Source organism: Euprymna scolopes, chromosome 1, assembly GCF_053919585.1.
Source record: "Euprymna scolopes isolate OS-2025 chromosome 1, ASM5391958v1, whole genome shotgun sequence".
NCBI lineage: Eukaryota > Metazoa > Mollusca > Cephalopoda > Sepiida > Sepiolidae > Euprymna > Euprymna scolopes.
In genome coordinates, this window is record NC_136482.1 from 183,297,215 (window position 1) to 183,320,065 (window position 22,851).

The following is a 22,851-nucleotide window of genomic DNA, read 5'->3' on the forward strand; positions in this document are numbered from 1 at the left end:
ATGTTAGTAATGGCAAAAGTTCAGAGCTTTCACCATTATTACCAAGCACATTCCTAATCCAATTGTAGGGGGGGGGGGGTACAGATGTCTTTTTTTCATTTCCGGTATTGTAGATACAAGAGTTACATCCCCTTTGTCAAGAAACTAATTTTATATGGAAAGCAGTTTTGTGATAAAGGGACAACTCTTGTATCCACAAGACCATGCAATCACATCCAATCAATTGAACAACACGTTCTTAACATAGGAAGTCAATATTTTGAATTCCAAGAATCTTTTTTTTTCCTCTTAGTACATTATTCATCGGGTCAATCAAAAGAGGGGGGAATAAGTATACGTTTCACTAACAAAATACATAGGAGCCAGGTACATCCAAGGGTGGAATACTGTTGCCACATCTGGGCAGGAGCTCCTAGAAAGGACTTGCCCTGCCTTGATAGAGTTCAAAATAGACTGTAGCCTCAGATGTCCTTTTCTCTTCCCTGCAACCTCTATCTCACAGAAGAGATGTTGCGAGTTTGTCTCTGCTTTATCGTTATTTTCATGGCAAGTGCTCGACTGAGCTTCAATCTATGCCCCCCCCTCGCCAAACTTTCACAAGAAACACTCGTCTAGCTGAGAACACTATCAATTCCCCACACTCGTTATCTATGCCCAAACCTAAATGTAGATTCTATGAACAAAGCTTTTCTTAAGAGTGTACGCCTGGAATTGTCTTCCACTTTCCAGCGGACTACAATATGGTTGTCTTCACGTGTAACATAAACAAGTTCTTGATCACCATTCCACTTGTTAATAAATTTACCGAATTTCCATTACTAACGATTACTATATTGTCAAATTTCTACTGTATACTCTTTAACCCGTATCCTCGAGTGGGGGTTGATATCTATGTAAAAAAATAAAAATAAAATAAAAATAAATAAATAAAAAAAATTAAAAATAAATAAGAAAAATTTTGATATTAGATAAAACTTTATTCATGGTAAGTAGAAATTACAAACTCTTATGTAGGAGAAAAACAAAACAAACTTAATGTATTGTTGAAAGCCAAACTTGAAGACAATGAAGATTTAGTTACTGCAGAACAGATGCTGTTCTGTATCCTAGTAGCCTTTTTTAATATCAGTCTTTAAAAAGGAGAAAAATGGGTTTCGATTACAGGACAGGTGAAACGTGCAATAAAATAAATATAGGCTTTTCTTTTAGTATTGTGTGACGACAAGTTGAGATGCTACAAGTCCAAGACAAGTTTCTATTATTGATATTTAACATGTAAAGTTGTTCTTAGGTCATCAAGAACATCGAGTGGGCTTATCAAATACAAGACATTACAAACACATTTCAACAGAAGTTTTGTTTTTGCTCACATTCACACAGCGCCATTTAGAATGGACAAAAAATTTCTCTTGGAAAGCAAAAGGCAAAACTAAAAAAAAAAAAAAAAAAAAAAAAAAATTAATTTCTCAATAAAAAAAATAAAATAAAAAAAAAAATTGCTTCTCTATATGGGTATAGATATAAAAAATCTTTTTTAGCCAGACACTTGAACAAATGAAGGCAAAAAGAATTCAATCTTCCTGTAGCAAGTGGGACTCTTCCATGCAACAGGGCACACAGTTGAAAGAATATACACTTGCTGGCCACATTACACTAACAGAGAGGAGGTCAACTTTGAAATTCGTAGGAAAAAAAAAAATAAATAAATGTAGAAAAAAAAATTACAAAGGAGAGGCTAATTAAGAGAAACTAGCCCTTCCCAAAATGGAGTTCCTATGACTTGATAGACAAATATTTGTATCAGTTTTAAAATGGCAGTTTTTCTTTGTGCTCAATATTTGGGCAAATCTAAATCAGAAAAGAAACCACTAAAGAAAAGAAAAAAAATCTGGCCTTCATTTTTTTTTTTTTTTTTTTAACCAGAGGTAACACTAATCATCTCCACTCCACTCTCGATCAAATTAGAACAATTATCATCCCTACCCCCACCACTTAAAAATAAAAGGGGAATTCTGTTTTTTTTGCTTTTTTTTTAAAGAGATCAGTGTGTATAAGATGTCAGCTAAGGAGAAATACAAACTAAAAAATTTAGACAAAATGACCATCCTAAAATGAAAAATGCAGAAATTGTGTAAAGGAAAACTTCAGTTGCATTTTGTTCTCTCAAACAATCATCTTTACAAATAAAGAGGGGAGAGGGGCTGCAAACAATTCAAAATCAAGAATCCTGACTTCTAATTAACAGAACAGCCATTGGCAAAGTCTGGACCAAGATTTTTTTTTTTTTTTTTTTTAATAAAAAAAAAAAAAAAAAAAAAAAAAAAAAAAGGGAGGGGAGGCATACTTGAAAAGTTTTTTTTTAGTTTTAATTTTTTAAGGGAATTTAGCAGGGGGGTGGGGGATATTCCCCCACTTTGTTTTTAATCCAGTTTAATTTATACACGTTAAAATTTTTTTTAATTTTTTTATTCATTTATTTAAATCGTTTAAGTTTGTTGTTGCCAATTTCATGAGAAGGCAACACAAAGTTGCCCCCGCATAGGTAGATTTTGCAAGGCAACACTAGCAACACAGGCGCACACACATACACACACAGATGCATACACATACACTAAGCAGCAGCTTGTTCCTGTACATGGGGAGTTGTTGAATCTTGAGGTTTCATGACATCTGGCAACTCTGGAGGACTGGACAAGGGACTCAACTCCAGAGGTTCAAACTCACCATCTGAAAATTAAAAAAAAAAAAAAATCCTCAATTCAGCAAAATTAGGCAACAAAAATTAGTTTAGAAAAAATTTTTTTACAATATGTATTGAAACTTACCAATAAAATGCTAATTGGTTCTTATTTTTGGAATACAGTAGAAACCTGGGATATGGCAGCCCCTCCTCCCCCAGGTTACAATGTGGAATACAAGGTTTTTCCAGCCCTGGTTACGGTGTTATTTTTGTTACAAATTTTTTATGTATCCCGGGGTTCTACTGTGTAGCAGTACAGTTTTCAAACATTCTGTAAATACCAAATGTGATGGACAGAACAATTTTTTAAGCAATTTATCCTCATACATTTTTATTTTTTTTTATTATTACCAACATTTTCTATTACACCCTCCCCTTGACTAGAGAATCAAATTTAGAATCAGACAACCAAGCGTTCATGTGCTTTTAGACTAAAGCTGCAACATAAGGTTAGCTATTTACATTTTATGTACAAGTCTCCCTCAACTGCACTCTAATCAACCAAATCTGACAGCATAGATACAGCACTCTCCATTAATACTAGCATACAAGTACATGTATTTGGCAATTCTTATCCACCAAAACAATTGGCTTGGTTTCTCTACTTACAGATGCAGCTGGTAACACATAGCGTCTATATCATTCCTGATCAGAGAGGGATGTTCCCGACCTGTCTCCCAGATTGACAAGATCAATGAGCTTCACTTCTAGATCTATTTTTGACTAGTTCCCAATAATTGTGAATGAATGCCCATAGCCCACTTCAGAATGCTGATCACGCTGTGATAATGGTAGAAACCCATCTTAAAGCTGAAGACCCATTATTCTTCAGGACAAGGTACTATAAGAAACTAGTGCTATGGCTAAAGATACATTAGCCTGAAAGTATTTCGTTCAAACTCCTTGGCTTAACATTCACAGGGGACATGAGCTGGAATAGATACATCGAAGGCATCGCTGCCGCAAGCAAGGTGAGCTCTATGGTTCTAGAAAGTTACTTATACCTGAAAGTATCTTGTAAATACTCAGGATAATTAGAGAAGAGGTTAACAAGTATGTTTTAATCACGTTGACACACCGGTTTTTGTTAGATCAAAGTTAAGCAATGTTGAGCCTGGTCAGTACCAGATGAGTGACCAATTTGGGAATTCCGGGCACTGTATGTAAGGATATGGACACCTCCCTGCAAGAGTTGCAAAAACGGGGATATACATGCAACTGGGGACCATCTGGCATCAATTGAAATGGATGGCTCTCGACTAGGGGAAGCTCCACGTTTTGATAAGCTTCTGGGCTTGACTTTACTCCTGATCTGAAATGGTACATGTACATCAAGTCTATTGCCAAGGTCGCTGGAAAAATGGTAGGATCCTTCTACCACTCCAGAAGATATCTCACTGCTGATGGAATTCTCTATCTATATAAAAGCCAAGTACGCCCAAGGACAGAGTACTGTTGCCACATCTGGGGAGGAGCTGCTAAAAACAGCCTATCCTGCTTTGACAGAGTACAAAATAGGCTTTGTGGCTTAGTAGGGGATGCCCTTTTCTCTTCCCTGCAATCTCTCCCACAGGAGAGATTGTGCACCTGTTTTTGTTTTATTGTTACTTCCATGGCAAGTGCTCATCTGAGCTAAATCTGCCCCCCCCCTCGCCAATCTTTCACAAAAAAGATCTGTCTAGCTGAAACCACTGTCAATTTTCCCTACTCTTTATCTGACAAAACCAAAACAGATTCCATGAACAAAGCTTCTTTCTTAGAAGTGCACGCCTGTGGAACTGTTCCGTCTGCCTGTTTCCCACCTGACTACAACCTGGATGTCTTCAAGTCCAACAAACAGATTCCTGATGAACCGCCTCCTTAAGGCACTTTATCAGATCAACACTAACATACTGTACACGCAATAATCCTCATCCCGGAGTGGCTTCTTGGCCTTGATAAGTTGCAATCACCTTTAAAAAATAAATAAAATAAAAAAAAACCTCTACAAGGCCACCATCCACCAATGTATGGACAGGGTTCAAAAGAGTTGCTAACCTAATGTCCTGAATTGTCAGCGAGGCTTCAGCCTCGCTCCTAATGAAGTGTTACATTATTCTGCCTGTTTTGCTAGTATTTTAATGGTATGCTTCAAACTTTTTTTTTTGCAGATCATCTAAGTTGGTCATTTGTATACAAATCCCAAGAGCAATAAGAGCATTCTATCATGTCTGTTAAACGAGCGAGATTGGAGATGCACCACTGTACAACTCATGCTCTACCAATCCAAGTTATGACAATAGGACCATTGCCAGTACCTTCAAAATGTGTCGTTGGATTGCCACAAACAGCAGGGACATGCCCAGGGTGATGAGAACAGTTTCCAGTCACGGTTATGGATTTTGATGAGGTTTAAAGCAAAGGCCACATGCCACCTCACATCTTCAAAGTCAGCACCAAAGTGTACCTGAATGTGCTGAAGAGTATAGTGATCCCCTGATGCAATCTGGTGACCGCTGGCAAATCTTGGCTGTGGCAACAGGACTCCGTGCCGGTCCACACATGCTCCAGAAGGAATGCTACAATTTTGTACCCCTCCTGACCTGAACCACTTTATTTGGTCATACCGAGAACATCAACATACCCTTCCACAACACCAAAGCCAATCTGATTGCTGTCATTTGCCGAGCTCCTGCCGGTGCTTGTGAAAAAGGCATGCTCCCAGTTCCAGACCCATAGAGGCAGTGATTTAGGCTAAAGGCAGCTATATGGAATAGCTGTCAACTACTACATAATCAAGTTACCTGAATTGATTTTTAAAGTTTAAAATAAAGTTGTAGTGTTATTTTCTTTAGTGACAACTTTATCATTCCAGTTGTGGAAAAAAAAAAAAAAAAAAAATTTTTTTTCAAAGAAACAAGAAAAATTTGTGCCGAGAAGTGCTGGACTGAAGGAGTAAAATTATGTTACAATCTGATTTTATTTGTATTGAACTATGTAGCACAATATTACTTTCTGGGCATTAATAATTTATCTAATTCAGGTTAGTTCTATATTTAAAATTCAAAAGGACATTTTTGTAGAAATGTTAAACTCATTTGCTTCATCTGGATTTTTCTGTTCAAACAGATTCTTCATACTATAGAGATTAAGTTTTATCAAAACTTGATTAAATACATCTCTCATTCTGGAATTTCCACTGGTCCTGCTAGTTTCAATTAGATTTCTATAGTAGCTGTATCCTACCTGGCGTTGCCCTGGATCTTTACTTTCACATTTGTTTTAATAAATGTTTTACTATAACACTTTAATCGTTATTTAACAGAATGGTCATAAAAATCTACAGATTCTATTGAAGTAATGTTCTAGTCGTTATAAAATAAATTTGAAAATTTGATACGAAGTGTTTCAAAAGTAATGCCTCCTATTTTTATTCCTCCTGAATGGATCAGAGGGGATTGTAAATTGTATTGTTATGATCACTAAACTTAGTTTAATCGGTACCTGTACAGTTTAATAAAGACATTAAAAAATAAAAATATCAAAAACGTTATATTGTACGTATCTGTTTTGGCCTGAAGATCTCCGAAAATAAAAATAAATAAATTTCCCTTTAATTTGAGCGAGTAGTTTTTGTTTACAGCGGAAAAACATTTTTATGAGAGCATGTTGAAGTCAGCCATTAGGGAAGTTTTTAACACGCCACGGGGAGATAACTCCCTGTTAAGCACAGACACTCCTTCCATCTTTATTACTAGCTTTTAAAAAAAGTTAAATTTTTTTTTCGGAGAACTTTGTTCCATAACATATGTACAATTTAAACTTTGATATTTTCATTTTTTTTAAGGTCTTCATTAAACTGTACAAGTACCGTTTAATCTGTTGCAGATATTGACAGCATGTAACTAAGCAATTCCTGTCATGGACATGTGTCAGCAGCGAAGAGGAGTCATTGAATTCCTCCATAGAGAAAAAAAAATAAAATTGAACTGATAAACATTCACCAACATCTGTTGAACGTTTACAAAATGAATGTAATGGATGACAACATGCAAGTGACAAAGCGCATTCTGGACTAACGAACAAGGCATTGTTCAAGGTGGCAACAATGTAAAAAATTACTAGGCACAAAAGGTTACTCATTTTAATGATATCACTAGGCTTTGTAGCTCTTTTGGATTTAAGTTAAAAAACACCTTACTTTTCGGAACAACTTTTGTATACATTTTAAATTTTAATTCTAGAAAAAAATTTTAGCAAAAAATAATCAGCAAGAAAATTAACCTTTTAAGATGCAAAAATCAAAAACTTGCATTGATATCATTCTATCGTCTTAAGGGAGAATTCAACATTTAATTTTTCCAAATTCCTAAATTTGGAAATATGCACCAGGCAACAAATAACTTTAAAAGTTTGTTTTTAACTACAATTAAGATGAAGAAACAAGACAGTTTTAGTTTAAGCTACTGCATTTTTATTTCCATAACTAAGTGAAAATTTAAAGATTTGCGAGTCACAAAGGCGGGAAATGCACACATACATGCATGTGACACGAGAAGTTGTCTTGTAATGTTATTCATATGGAGATTCTTTAACATTTAAGTTTTAAAACTCATCTTACCAGAAGCCTTAAACACTAAGCCGATGGTAGCTGGAGCTTGAGCACGTGCTGTTCCACTGGTATAGCCGCAATCACTTAATGTCTTATTGTCATCCAAGGGCTATAAAAAAAAAAAAAAATAAATAAATAAATAAAGTAAAAAAATAAAAATCTTAAAATGCTAACAAATGCCTTTATTCTGCAGGTTGCAAATGGCTTCGCTTTATTGAAACAAAGCGTTACAAATTTTTTTTATTTCATAGGTTTTATTTTTGTCAAGAGTCTAATACCTCTGTTTCATGTAAGAAAAGCGCTAACACCCGAAAAGTCAGGTTGCTATGGAAACCTGTTACATGAACTACATAACTATGCTACCAAAAACAGCCAATGAACTAACAAAAGGAAACAGACTTTTAAGAGACATTCAGCAAGAATTGTTCAAAAATTGATTTTCAACCTATATACAAGCATCATAAGCAAAGAATTTTAATAACTTGCAGTTTAAACATTTAATCTTCGAATGCGATTCAATATGGAGCAGGGGTTGGGCTGATACTCATGAGTTTTGTACCAAATAGAACAAAATCACATTACAGCAAGTTGCAATAGAATATCACTGGTCTGTAAACAGCTTCCCCGCTAAGATGTGTCCAGTTTTATTCCATGCACCTAGGCTCTATTTTAAGTCACCATTAACTGATATTCTTGCAGTTTGCATGAAACTGCTCATTCATAATGCAATCAATTAAAACAAAGCACAATTCTAGATTGCATAGTGCTTCTTAAAAAGAAATTTTTCAACTGTCCAATTTTCCAGCTTGGATTCTCCAATTTTCATACTTAAAATCTGCACATTTGAGTTTTTGCAATTTTTGTTAGTGTTAAAAAAAAAAAAAAAAAAAAAAAAAAAAAAGTTAAACATTTTGGCATTTGATTGCTCCAAACATTGCCGTTATCATGGCATCATGTAATGATTCAAATACTCATCATTGAAACGTAAATACTTAAAGAGTTCAGATCTATTAGAGCAAACATGCCAAAATTGGCAGACAGTGAGGGACCTATCAAGTTAGATATTCTTTTACACCTTGTCCTAGTGGTTGGGACACGAGTCCCGATGTGGCAACAATACTCCATGCAAGGGATTTGTAGAAGTATAGGCTAATAGATGTGAATAGTTTATCCCAGTAAAAAAGCTATCGTTGCAGATTTGGCAACATCTATGTACTTCTAAACATTGCCCAAGAACATGCCTATATCTATTGTCAATCTGCCAAGATACCTGCATTGAACGATTTTTTTTTTTTTTTTTTTCCCCAAAATAGACTATCAACAAATGCTAACAATTCCTTTCTGAATTGAGATGAGGTTAGATACATAGACTATACATCTATAAACAATAGATTTAAGGCTCTCAAAATTCATATTAGAATTTTGGGTAAGGACTTTGTAACAGATGAAGTACTTCAGTTGTAAGTGACTCTTCAGGGTTGAAGGTTCAATCCTCAGGATTGAATTGCTAATTAAGACTGGTCATGACCAGCGGAACAAAGAAAGTCCGCAGGTTACACCAGTCAATGTTGCAAGAATAAGAGATTAGAACAGCAGTCTGAAGAATTTGAATGAATTTCTACTTTTCTTTCAAATTTGATTACGATGATAGAATTCTTTACAAAGTTGAAATGAATTTGAGGAATAAAAAAAAATCCCTACTAAGCAAATCAGATTTTCACAACTCACCGTGTCATCATGGAACAATCTTTGATTCTCAGGAGGAACTTTCAAAATTCCCTCCACAATCTTCTTGACATCATAAATGGTTGTGTTTTCCTTAACATCTGTAAAGATTGTACACTTCTTCCTTCTGATCATCAAGAAGACATCCTGGAACAATAAAATAAATTTTAAAATAGATTTTTCAATCTACACCCAAGCAAATGGATTTTAGGAACCCAAACACCAAAATAATTCGGGGGGGGGGGGGGGGGGGGGTCCTCACTAATGAGCGTAAGGTTTTCGGTACTCCTGCATTTACCAACTTGCTGTTTCCAATGTTTCTTGAGTGTGCACGGCTGACAAGAATAATCAGAAGCAGATCACAAAACATTAATACGCTATCAGAAATTTATAAGCAAGGGAAAAAAAAAAACAATAAATAAAATTACAAACATATCTAACCTAACCCTAATCTGCACGATTAAAATGAAAAAAACTTTCATGGATTTGTATTAGCTATAAACAGACCGCACGGTAGTTAAAAATTGAGGAACACTTTTCTGATTATTCCTGTCAGCTGTTGAGCTAGCCCTAGAAACTTTGTGGAAACTGGGGTTGGAGGGGGGGGGCAGTAAATGCAGAAGCACCAGTTTTTCTTTAAAAAAAAAAAAAAAAAAAAAAAGTGATTACAGATAATATTTAGCACATTCAGAAAGGTTGTTTTTTTTTTTTTTTTTTACTCGGAACATGCGGGAAATTTGTTTTATACCATGTACACTTCTATTTAATGCCCAATCTAGTCGCTTTTAGAGTTCCAGCTTTTAACATCTTTAAGTACTTATGTTTGCTTTAAATTATTCATAATGAAAGTGTGAACTCAGATATGGTTTCAGGCTGTACTCAACACTTGAGAATAAAAAGTGTAGTGGTCAAAGACAACACAACAGCAAAGTAATTATTGGTGGAAATAGAGTAGAATTATGTGATAAGTAATGCATGCATAGTTACCTTTGAGTGCACAAGGCAAAAAAAAAAAAAAAAAAAAAAAAAAAATTTGGTTGCCATCTTGTTTTTATTTTACTTATTCAGTGAATGTTGACATATCAAGTAGGCCTTTTCAAGTTTACATGTGTAATACTAAATAGATTTTATATTAAAACGATTCCTCATTGAATGCACAATTTTTTAATGGCTACACAGGACTTTTTGCATTCTGTCCTGGCCAGGATTTGAAAAGGAGGGAGAAAAAAAAATTTCAGTGGTTTTAATGTTTGAGTGACTAAATGCTGGCCAATAAGGTCTGTTGCATGTACAGTGTCCTTTGTGATTTTCTGCAAGGAGCAACTATTATTTACAAGTCTTCTATAGCATGGATAGGTTTTGTGCTATACAGCAAATTAATTTCAAGCTGGTTGAAATCAAAAACAAGTGGATTGTTATATAATATATATATATATATATATATATATATATATATACACACACACACACATGAGTTTGTTCGTTTAGCTATTTTAATGAATTTGAAGGAATAGTTACTATAAAGAACCATCTGAGGAGTAAGCCTAAATTAATGTATTAAGTGAGAGTAAAGCAAATACTGATTGGGAATTCCAATGTCCTTTTCCCATTCTGACACAATAGCCATTGGTTTTAAAATCAGATTGTTAAAAAATTTAACTAGCTTTTTAAAAGCTTATTTAAACACTTCAGATTACTGTAAACAATCTGATTTTCAAAGGAAAAATACGTAGTGATCTACAAGTTTTAATTTTATTGGTCAATCAATAGTTATTTTTTCATTCGTACCAACAATGGAAAATAAAGTTTTAAACAAAACTAATCAAAAAAGAATTTTTAGCATCAGAAAAATGGACAAATTTTTAATTCAATACCAGTTTTTTTTACCATTCCCGATTAGTTGTCCCAAACAAATACATTTGATATGCATAAACGAATATAGGATTGGTTTCTAGAAATTGGCACGGTTGCTATATTGCCGTTAGTTTGGCATGTAAAAGTGTTATTGTTGAGCGGCACCATTGGCGAAAGAGATATAGATAGACATATCAATATTAGAGTAAAAGTTAAAATGGCATCCTGGCAGCAACTACTTGTTGCTTAAATTTAATAAAGTTGGTTTGTCATGCGCCCATAAAGAATTTCAAAAATCTGTAGTAAAATCCAAGTTTTAAAGGCTAATTCATCAGCACTGAATTCGATTTGATGTCCATTTTACATGCTGTAAATAAGTTGGATGGCTTTCAAAAACAGTTCAAAAACTAATCCATTTCTGGCTTCATTTCAACCCTTATCATTTCCTACTATATTTTCCTTAGTCTAACTATTCAGCAATTGTTTTTCATAAGTGTACATGAATATTTTGGCTTAACCAGAAGCTTCATTTCCATAGCAGTTCCAAACTTGTAAAAGTCAGCCTTGGAAGTCCAAACTTGTGAGTGAACATGAAACTCATGTCAGTGGCCGTGCACATGTTCATTTATAAAAATGAATATCATGTAAGAAGTTCCACTTTTACCACATTTTGCACAATTGTTTGGATTTCTTCCACATTTTACCAGATTGTTAATTTACAGTTTTAAATAATAAGTTATGAAAATTGATGCAACTTTTAACACCTAAGCTGGAAGATTAAAAATTGTTGAATACCCATTTTTTTGCAACAGATGGAGAAAAAAAAAAATCTTGGCAGTAAATTACCAATGTGTGGAGCCATATTCTAATCAGATGTGCCATTAACCTTGTTTATAAAATTATTAACATTAAAGCTTTACTTTTAGCCATGAACACGACCTGTAATATTCTTAGCAATTAAAACAATCTGTAAAGATAACATGAATAGTTGCAAATTCAAAAAGTTTCAACATGTTGAAACTCTAGTCAACTTCAGTGATTGAAAAAAATAAAAATATTATAATTAGCATACATCAATGATTGAAAAAAAAAAAAAATAAATAAAAATAAAAATAAAATATTCTAATTAGCATACATTTTTGGAGCACAAATTAAGTTTTTAAAATTTTTAGTTCTAATTTATTTTTTCTCAAATTGCTTTCTAACAATTTTAGTTAGATTTTAAAAACGCCTCTGAACCTTTGTAATAAAAATACTGGCACAGTGGCCTCATCAATAAGTCACCAAGCTGCTAAGATGGCATTTCAGAATTTGAAAGCATTTATTTTATAACCGAATATAAAACAGGTGGAAAACTACTTCAGTCACAAATTTTTAATGAAAAAAGAACTCCTGGACATAAACTGCTATGTTTTTAATTAGTCATTTTACGCTAAAGTGTCAACAAAATATACAAATCATGACAATTAACTGAGAATAGAGTCACAATCAACTTTTTACTGAAAAGTTGACACAACATAACATTGTGCGTATATGCAGAATAGTCTACCAAACTGAATTTTTGGTCTACAAACGGAGTTATTTGCACCTGTGGAAAATGAGAGAGAAGCTGCTAAGAGATCAAAATTGAACTGGAAATTGACAAACAAGTCACTTAACTTGTATCTTACACAAATATACATTTACCTGCGTTAATTCAAGTTTTGGTAGCCACGTGTCCTTAGGTCATATGACAGCGAATACCAGTAAAGAACTAAATTTTTGGTTTTGATTCTAGCCAAATGGCATCCAAAGTAGTATTTTTTTAAAACTTGAACTATATTGGATGAGAGAATTGGCTCTACAGAATATACAAAATCTGCAAACAGGCAATGCTGGTCAGCCTGTTAATCACAAGAATGATTTTCTATAGTACCGAAACTAAAATTCTCACACTACCCAACCCTACAGACATACCATTTAATGTGGTGTTTTAGCATATTTTTCTCTTTAAGCAAAGTCACTGGATGATAGAGCAGTGCATGTTCAATTAAGACAGATTGAGAGAGAGTAAATGTTACAGCATTAAAATATTAATTTCCACTTAATCTTTGGATTTAAGCACCTCATATACAAGGTATATGAATGAATAATGGGAGCTCTTTGAATAGTACGTACCCCAGGAAATCTAAAACGAACTTACGGAAATCATTAGAGCAAGTAGAGACCAACTTTCACTAAAGCCTTCAGAAAAATGGAAATCACATAACATACACTGTTGCAATGGGGGGGGGGGTCAACCCTGATCTGGTTGAGATGACTCCCATTACACCTCAAACCATGGCAAGATAGATCATTTATGAACCAGAGAGCTCAGCCAAGTCCTCAGCCGTCTACCAATATGCTTGTGTCACCCAAACAGACAGGTATATTAAGAACCTCTATTTACAAGCTGTATACCCAAATCATTGAAGAGGCACTGCAACAAGATAGCCCACAAACTGGAAGTATTCGATAATTGCTGTCTACTTTGCTTCCTTTATGTCCACTGGCAACAGTTTGTCCCTAACAGTAAAATTCATATTTGCCGCAGAATCCAAAAATCTTACCAAATGCCAGTGTTGGTTCAGCCACGCCCTTCGACGTCCAGAAGACTTCATCCATGAAGTCATAACTAGCTCCATCACCAGGCTGGAAAAAACATCTGGTTAACTCAAACCTCGCTCAGGACAGTGAAGGATGCTGAACCTATTCTGGGCTTTCATAGGGTCCATTGCTGGAACTGCAAAGCACTTGCTAGGTACGGGCAAAATGAATGCCGATGCTCAAGTTGTATAAACATTTTGACCCCTCCCTTTACTTAATTCACCAAAAATCAGGGAATCAACCAATTTTAATGAAAATTCAATATTTATCAAATAATGATCGCGGAATATAATGAACTAATTATTTTTATTTAAATCTTAGTGGAAATGTATTTTTTGTTTAAACAAAAAAAAAAAAAAAAACCTTTAAAGTTATGGTTTTCAGTAGTAAATAAACGCAAGAATTTATTCTTGCCTTTTTTATATAAATAAAGCATTATAATTTGTAACAATAAAAAATAATTTTTACAGGAACATTACGAGAAAAAAAAATCTCTAAATTCCGCATTAATGAATTCGGTATAACTTGAAGAAAAATGAAGTTCTCAAATTACTGATATTACCATTGAATTAAGCATTGTTTATTTAATATTTAAAAAAAAAAAAAAAAAGCTTTCAAAACTAAGTCCCTCTATTTTTGCCCGTACCTAGCACTTGCACTCATATGGAAGCAGCCTTAAATCATGCTTAGGTATTCAAGACATGAACTTGTTGGAAAGAGCCAGCCCAACCAATCTAGGGTGAATGCCATGAATTTTTTCATGCATTTTATAGCAATAAAGTGCAATGGATAACTATTTCTCTGTACTATTGAAGGGTTTTAGAGTTGAACTAGGGATGCCTGGAATGTACTTAACATCGAAACAGCTGCATCAAGATTTGCAAATTAAATTTGGAAACCTTTGCTGCAGCTCAGTGCTCTTTCAAGGCTATGAAATGTAAGCTGGAAAATTGCAATGGAGATGTAAACGAAGTCGTTAGCAGGAAAGATTATAGAGTTCTGACTGGCTGCACAACAAAATCCATGAAACGGCAAAAGAACAAGACAAGATCCAGGTAAGGCAATGTATATTAGAATGGTAACTGAAGTGCTAAACAAGCATCTTTTTTACTCCTTAATCAAAGAATGAATCTTGCTTTCCAGGCTGTTGGAAAACTGCTTCTGCGGTACCAGTATTCAAGAATTCTGGTGAAAGAACTGACCCATCTAATTAGCGCCCTATTAGCCTCCTCCCACTTTTCGCCAAAATATTTGAGACCTTAATTAACCATGCTCTAGTCCATCATCTTACAGATGCTAAACTTCTGACTGACAAACAATATGGATTTAAACAAGCCCGTTCCACAGCAGACATCCTCACTAATCTCTGAACGTATATATCATTCACTGGACAAAGCAGGGGAGGGCAGAACGGTAGCTCTAGATATATCTAAGGCTTTTGACAGGGTGTGGCATGAGAGTCTCTTCAGGAAAATTAGATCATACAGTATCACTGGTAGAATACTTAACATAATTAAATCCTTAGGTAAGAGAAAAATGCAGGTTGTCCTCGGTCGTACATCTAAACAGTATGATATAAATGCGGGAGTGCCTCAGGGGTCTATCCTTGGACCTCTGTTCCTAATATTCATTAATGACCTCCGACAAAATTGTCTCAGAGATGGGTATATATGCTGATGACACCACTATAACAGGCATGACAGGAAAACAAATGAACATATATCTAAAGAAATGGCAAAAACACTAGAGGATGACCTAATCTGTAGTGGAATGGGGACAAAAACGGATGGTCACATTCAATGCTGCCAAGACTAAGAAACATTCTGCCACCAATAGCAATCGCCAGTGACTGAGAGTACATCTTTCAAACTGCTTGGCCTAACGCTCACAGGAAACATGAGTTAGAACAATTACATCGAAAGCATTGCCAGGGCTGCTACAAAGATAGGCTCTCTCTACCGTGCTAGAAAACTACTAACACCCAAAAGTATCCTGTACCTCTATAAGGCCACCATTCGCCCATGTATGGAGTATTGCTGTCACATTTGGGCGGGTACATCTGCTGCTAGTCTCTCGCTCCTGGACAAGGTTACAAAGAGTCGCAAATCTGATATGCCCTGAACTGGCATCTAAGCTTCAGCTTCTGTCCCATAGACGTAATGTTGCATCCCTCTGCCTGTTCTACAAGTATTTTAGTGGTGAATGCTCTAGCGAACTGCAGACACTTGTGCCCCCACGAAGTAGACACCCTCAAACCGACAGGCAGCTAAATCCCACCCCCACACAGTAGAGATCCCTAGATCTAAAAGATCTTTCTACTCCAGACTCCAGTAGTTTCTTCCCCAGAACCGCTAAACTCTGGAATTCCATTCTAGGCAACTGCTTCCAACTGTACTGACATGCAGAAGTTCAAGTGTAACGTGAACCGACATACTGCCCAAATCCCAACATAGTACCCCAGTAGCTGTTGTCCCTGATAGTAGCCCCCTACACCAAAGTGGCAATGTGCCTTGTTTGGTGCGAATAAAGAAATAAAATTAAAAAAAGTATGGGCCAACTACTCATTGCCAAGGTTCAAGAAAACCACCTTATAAAAGTCAAGAAACTCCTTAGTGAAACACCCGGTAGAATTGAGGATGCTTTGGTTCTTATGAAGAGTTGCTTGCCTGCAGTTCATCCTATACGCCACAAAAAATTGTTAAACTGATGTTCTTCAGTGAAGGCAATATCATGCTACCAGATATCTTCACAAAGGAATGCAGACCCCATTCAGATGGCAATATGGAGTTCATGTCAATTGCTGGGTAAAGAGTGACTGTGGGAAAGCCATGTGTGGCAGCAGGATTTGATGCCATGTTAAACCTCTAGAAAAACCCAGAAGTGGCGCATTTTCACGATTTCAATACCAACATCTGGCACTCATTTCACATGATAGCAGCCCCATGAAGTATTGGGTGTAGAATGCAGTTGAAAATGTTCAACTTTACTGCCTACAACACCAGAAATTAATCAATTTTCAGGAAAAAAAAAAAATAAAAAGTTCAGACATCGCATAATGCACTGAAAGTCACATACTCAAGCTTCGTCCCACTTGGAGATGGTGTTGGAGGCTCACGGCAACTCCTTTGAATAAGCCATATTCGGCAAAAGATCCAGAGAGGCACTTTGAATGTTCAATTATTAATCAATATACACCCCCCTTCCTTTTCACATGTTATATTTACCCCCCCCATCATAAGTCAACATTATTGAAGTCAGACCACGTTACACAAGGACCACTACACGGTTACTATAAATATAATGGGTGCTAATCTTAGTTGATTTTACTGCACACTGCATTTTTTCCAGACTTCACTTGTATATCAGAAACTTAATTTGAAAACGGTCATAAAACTTACTATCAGTTACAGCCAAGGAAATACTGGCGCACGTCAAATTTTAATGCAATTTAATGACAATAGAAATCCCCCCACTAAAATATACATAACACACACAATGGTATCTCAATTTCAACTAGAAGCAATATTGAATACTTAATTGTCATCGCAATTAGTTAAATATTACTGCATTTAATAACAAGTAATAACGAATCCAGTATCCACCATTAATTGTAAGACCAACATCAGTTAGTTCCCTTGACTTCATACTGTTTATGTATAAACTTGTAATTTCTCTAAAACCATTTTCATAGATTTTTTTTCCATAAATTTTGGAGGTGTTACAATTTGACATGAAAAATAGATATTGGTTTTACTTGAAATTCAGGATTTCGATTTTTGAATTCCACTATAACAAAGTGCCTTTCAGGTTATTTTGGATAAAGTTTGGATGTAAATTTAATCTTACAAAGTGTACAATTATTCGTACTATACGTGTACATTCTTTTCTAAAACAGCAATGAGATTTTTCAATGCTTAAACACAATCTATTTGTATTATAAATCTCATTTTCATTTTCCACAGAATGAAATGACATGAATAAGTGAAAAATTTTTTTAACTTATTCAAATGCTGCATTTGTGGGAATTAGAAAATTAGACCTATTGCTCTAGAAATTAGTCTTTCTAGAGGAATAGGTCTAATTTTCTAATTCAAACTTTGAAGCCATAATTTGATAGCTAAGCGTACTATCAAAATAAATTTAGTACTTTTGTTTTGCATAGATTCGTGCAACCACATTTAAAGTTTGATATAATGAAAAAAAAAAAAAAAAAGGGGGGGATACCTACTAAAAAGGCCCTCATCTCAGGCATTACCTCCTCCTTCAAGAGGAAAGAAGGAGGTAATCAAAGAATACAACAGGTCCAATCATAGCAAAGTTTACACCTATCCAGAGTGCCGTTTTTGAGAGCTGGATTCCTCACTATAAACTGACCGTGTGCCTAACTTTGCTGCAGTAAGAGAAAAGTATAATAGGCTGGTCCATTAAACAGGTTTTATGCCATATTTATATAGTTAACTAGTTCCCACCAAAATAGAAATTTTTGGTAGAAAATGAAAAAATTATCCAGGTTCAAAGTAAAGCTAAAATTTCACGAAATTATGGAAATGATTACAAATAGGAACACAAAAATGAACATTAAACCAAACTGCTAAATTGATAATTTGAAAACTCTTGGAAACTAATCTCCCCACAGAACATTTAAAATGGCAGATATTAGAAAAAAAAAAAAAAAAAAAATCTACAATATTAATTCCGGGTTCCTTAAAATTTAACTTGGTCAAAGAAACAGTTCATGTGCTTTTAATATTCTTGTATTGCAGAAATTAGCCGTTTTAAAAATTGTAGAATCCCTCTGAATAGAATAGAAGAGACACATGTTCTCTTGTACAATACAATCTTGGAAAGTATTTTACGGGTTTGTATTACTATACACACATTCGACAAAGTTGTCAAAATATATAACAAATAAACGTTATCAAAGGCAAGATTAGTTACTTTACTACCTAACTAGATAATTTAAAGTGTTATTTATTGTAACATGTTTATTCAGCTCGGGGGGGGGGGGGGTTACCGATGTATTGGAAAGTTAAAAATGGCGCCCGACTCTCTTGGACACGGTAAGTTTGGGAAAAGGAGTTAACTACATAGTGTTAAAACCCCACCGAATATATGTCAGCCTACATTGAGCGAGTTTCTAACAGTATTTTGTCTTTTTTTTTTTTTTTTTTAACTCCTTCCCCCAAACTTACCGTGTCAAAGAGGGAGTCGGGCGAAAAAAAAAAAAAAGCTTCCAATACCAACATTAAGCGGACCATTACGAGAGTGCCCACTTCCTAAAAATGCGTTGTTTTTTTGGTACTCGTGCATTTATTGATCCGTGCTGAAATAACGTTATTTAAAAAGCCATTCTTAACGCGAGAGGGAGGGAATTTTGTACCCATTCTGGACATTTGAATAATAAAAAAAAATAGCGCGGATCAGCAAGTGCATTAGCACCGTTTTTTTAAGTATAATTTTGAAATAATTTAATGACTTAAGGGGGTTCTAATCGCGGGACATTTCTGTAAAGAAATGGACGGTAAGTCAGGTAAGTAAAAGCACTGAAGCAGAACATTATAACGAGAATGTGAACCTCTTAAGTCATTGAATTTTTTTTATTTTTTTAATTTGTTAAGCCATAATCTGTGATAATCGAGAAAAAAAAAAAAAAAAAAAAAAAAAAAAAAAAAATTATATATATATAAGTGTAAAAAACACGCATTTTTTTCCGGTGGGCACTCTTGCAAGTCCGCCAAACATTAAATTGGATAGCAAAAGTTGGAGCAGTTAGGTTAACATTTCTTGTACAGAGATTTTTAATCGAAATCTTTCACTTTCGTCGCTGTTGGAATAGAAAAAACCTTTTATTGAAAACTGAAGTTCTATTTATCAAATAGAAATTTAATGAAACTTGTTAAAACAAAAAGACATTTGAAGAACTACAAATCAAAGTCAACCTAAAAGTCAAATTTTTATTGAAGGAATTAATTTTTTTTTTTTTAGTTTAAAGTTCAGTATTCTTCCAATTAAAAGAAGAATTTAATACTGCTACAAAATTTTAGCCGAACGTTTTTTTTTTTGTTTTTTTTTAAAACTCTTAACTCAAGTTTAGTCATGGTTCCCGGCAAAATCGGTTTGGTTCAAATTCTGTAAAAGAACCTTTATTTTTGTTAACTGAAATTTACACATACAAATGAGGGTCATGTTATGAAAAAAAACTCAGTTTAAGGAAACTTTTTTTTTTTTTTTTTTTTTTTTTAGATTACGTGTAAAAAAAAAAAAAAAAAAAAAAAAAAAAAAGAGGGTGCAGTTTCGCATAAAAATTTAACGTAAAAATGATCATTTTCGATGTCATTCTAGCATTTCAGTATAGTTAAATTTTATTTGCTATAGGAGATATTTGAAACTAGTACGCCAACTCTAAATCTTCAGCTTTCTGATAAGCTTCCAGGATATTTACACACAATCTAATTTGGGGGAAAGGAGATAGAGGTGATAATACAAATTAAAAATAAATTTGTAATTGTTTTAGATTGTATTAGTTCCACCGAAATTTCCAGTTAGGAATTTAAATGTAAATAAAAATGTATTTCGTCATAATTGTGATATTTTATTTGGTTTGTGAAAAACAAACAAAATTCCAGTTCGAAAATGTTCAAATATTCCGAACAAAACTTATACGGCGCGTTTCTACACGTTTTGGCAAATGCGTGAAAAATAGGAGCTGAGTTTTAGTTTTGAAAATAAACACGCGGTTTAAAGTATTTTCTAAATCAACTTCTAATTCTTAAAAGTTCCGTACGTTATATAAAAGGCCAATGTCATTAATTTGAGTTTTTTTTGGTTTTGTTATTTATTTACTTTGCTAATTGCCTTTAAAATGCGTCATTTAATGCATCATTTGTATTAAAGCTATACATTTTTTTTTAAACTGTCTAGAAATTTAAAAGTGGGTATTTTCTAAGAAAATAAAATTTAAAAAATCCTCATGGATTTAAAAATGAAAAGGCGAGACGGAGTCACAATTTAGCCCGATAGGAATTGTTTTTCGATATTTCCATTTTTTTAATGTCTTAATTAAACTGTAGAAGTACCGAAAACTTTATACTGCATGCATGATTAATATCACCGTCAACTTAAATTATCAAACGAGGGTTTAAAAACCGATTTCATATATGTATATATATATATAAGTGTAGTCTGAAAGGCTATAAAAATTACAGAAAAATCCATGGCTAAGTAAATTGGTTATATTTTTAGATAACGACGACAGTAAAGGACTACATATTGACAGATTAGTAGAGAGGGTGAGAGACTGGATTAAAGCTAACATCAACTACAACAGCACAATTAAAAGGTTTAAATTGTATATATATATATAATATACCTGCATATTTGTTCGTACAAGGGTTCGAAACGAAAAAAGAAATGAGTAAATAAGATAAATATCGAAATAATTTTCTGAGCAATACAAACATTATTGCAATGAAACCAAACAAATATTTTTAAAGTCTATAAAGTTCCTTCAAAAATAAAAAAAAAAAAAAAAAAAAGGAAAGGAAATATAGTCGATTTAATTTGTATATAGACGTTTATATATGTCGGTTATATACATTTATATAAGTGTGTGTATAAATCCAAAAATTAGACAAGATATCTCCTTTGGTAAGGGTTAGATCCAAGGTTTTAAATTGAAGCGACCCACAAATAGATAGGAGTTAAAAGGAAGTATGTACACATGGAATTATAGAAAAGAGGGGGGGGGGATATATCCGGAATAATTTTAATTTATTTATAACAAAAAAAAAAAAAATAAATAAAATAAATAAATAAAAATAAATATAAATAAATATAAGAAAAAAAAAAGTAAAAAATAGACTATCCATACACACACACGCATATGTTGCGTAGAGACATAAGTACACATTTTCTGTAGTTTTATTAAGTGTGTGTGTTATATTTGAAATATACATAAAATTCAGCAATTATGTAATTGACTAAAGTAAACCTAAGGTAAGTTTGAATAATAAAAAAGGCTAGACGCTTTACAAAGTATATATCGGTAGAGGAAGAAAAGAGTCGCAGAGAGAGAAAAAAAAAAAAAAAAGTAGACATACGCGCACACACATGGAAATATAAAGTAAGACTCTCTTTAATAAATGAGCAGTTACGGTGACCATTGAAACCCTTAGAAAACAAAAAACATACAAACATAGACCTTGAAAGTTTATATAACCGAGACATTATTAATTTTTTGCTAGAGTAAAGTTAAGAATGGTTAAAATTAAAAGTAAATGCGTTCGCTTACCATTGTGTGTGAGTGTGCTGTAGTTGGCCGACAGCTCTGCTGGTGTAGTAATCTACGAAGTTATCTGCCCTTAGTTGATTTTTCAGAAAGAGGCTGAGCAGTTTTATCGTGAATTTACGGAAGGCCCTACGGTACATAATGCAAATTAAATAAAGCTTAATTTAAAAATAAATAAATAACAAAACAAAAAAATATATATATCACCTCTGCTCGTTATTGAACTTTTCACCAAATTCATGCATTGTTGTATATAGTTTTCGGTGCTGGTTAAGAATTACACTTTAAAAAATACAGACAAATTTTTCTGATGTGTACGTACTCGTCATGGAACAGGAACGAAGATGCCATATTCCTAAAATCACGTAAATTGATCAAATAGTGTTTTATCAAAGAAAAACAAAACACATTCTTTTAATTTATGAGTAAAGGAGGAGGGAGCCAGAAGACGCTATGTTTTTTTAGAATGTGTTAAAATTTAATGGCCTACAACTCAATTTGACTATCGAGATTTAAGGACCGTCGTATTTTCTTACCATTTTATTAATAATCGCTAAAATTCGTAAAATTTGATTTTCTTATTACAAATAAAACTACTTAATCAATTTGCGTGATTTTTGGAATATGACATCTTTGTTCCGTGACGAGTATGCACAGGATAAAGATTATACTGTATTTTTTTTTTTTTTTTTTTGTAATTAAGCGTAATTCTAACTAAGCATCAGTTTTTTTTTTTTGTTTTTTGGGGTTTTTTTTGTAATTTTAAATTAAATCGTATTCTTTAATATTTCAAGGTTTACTAGCTTTTAGAGCAGCTTTTAATTCAACCCTTGCAGAAGGTTGTTCAAGTTTGATTTAATCATAATGTGTCATATTTGTTATTGCCTTCAGCATTCCAAGAGCTCTTTTACCGTAATTGGTGCAACTTTAATGAAAACTACTGGGTCCTTCTGCCTTACACCCCGGAACCCTCTTTTGAAAGGAACTTTTCTCTTCTATCACCGGTTTTCTGTTTTGCAAAAGCATGAC

General features: G+C 33.8%; 1 protein-coding gene across 1 annotated transcript; it reads right to left on the reverse strand.

The window, feature by feature from the left end:
* Nucleotides 1-2,312: 2,312 nt before the first annotated feature.
* LOC145278006 (elongin-B-like) lies at nt 2,313-21,956 on the reverse strand. Its single transcript, XM_080130183.1, has 4 exons — nt 21,826-21,956; nt 9,060-9,203; nt 7,341-7,440; nt 2,313-2,727 (listed from the first exon to the last, which is right to left on the reverse strand). Exons 1-4 carry the CDS (start codon nt 21,826-21,828, stop codon nt 2,612-2,614), a joined length of 363 nt encoding a protein of 120 aa, XP_079986309.1. The 5' UTR covers nt 21,829-21,956; the 3' UTR covers nt 2,313-2,611.
* Between the last annotated feature and the right edge of the window lie 895 nt (nt 21,957-22,851).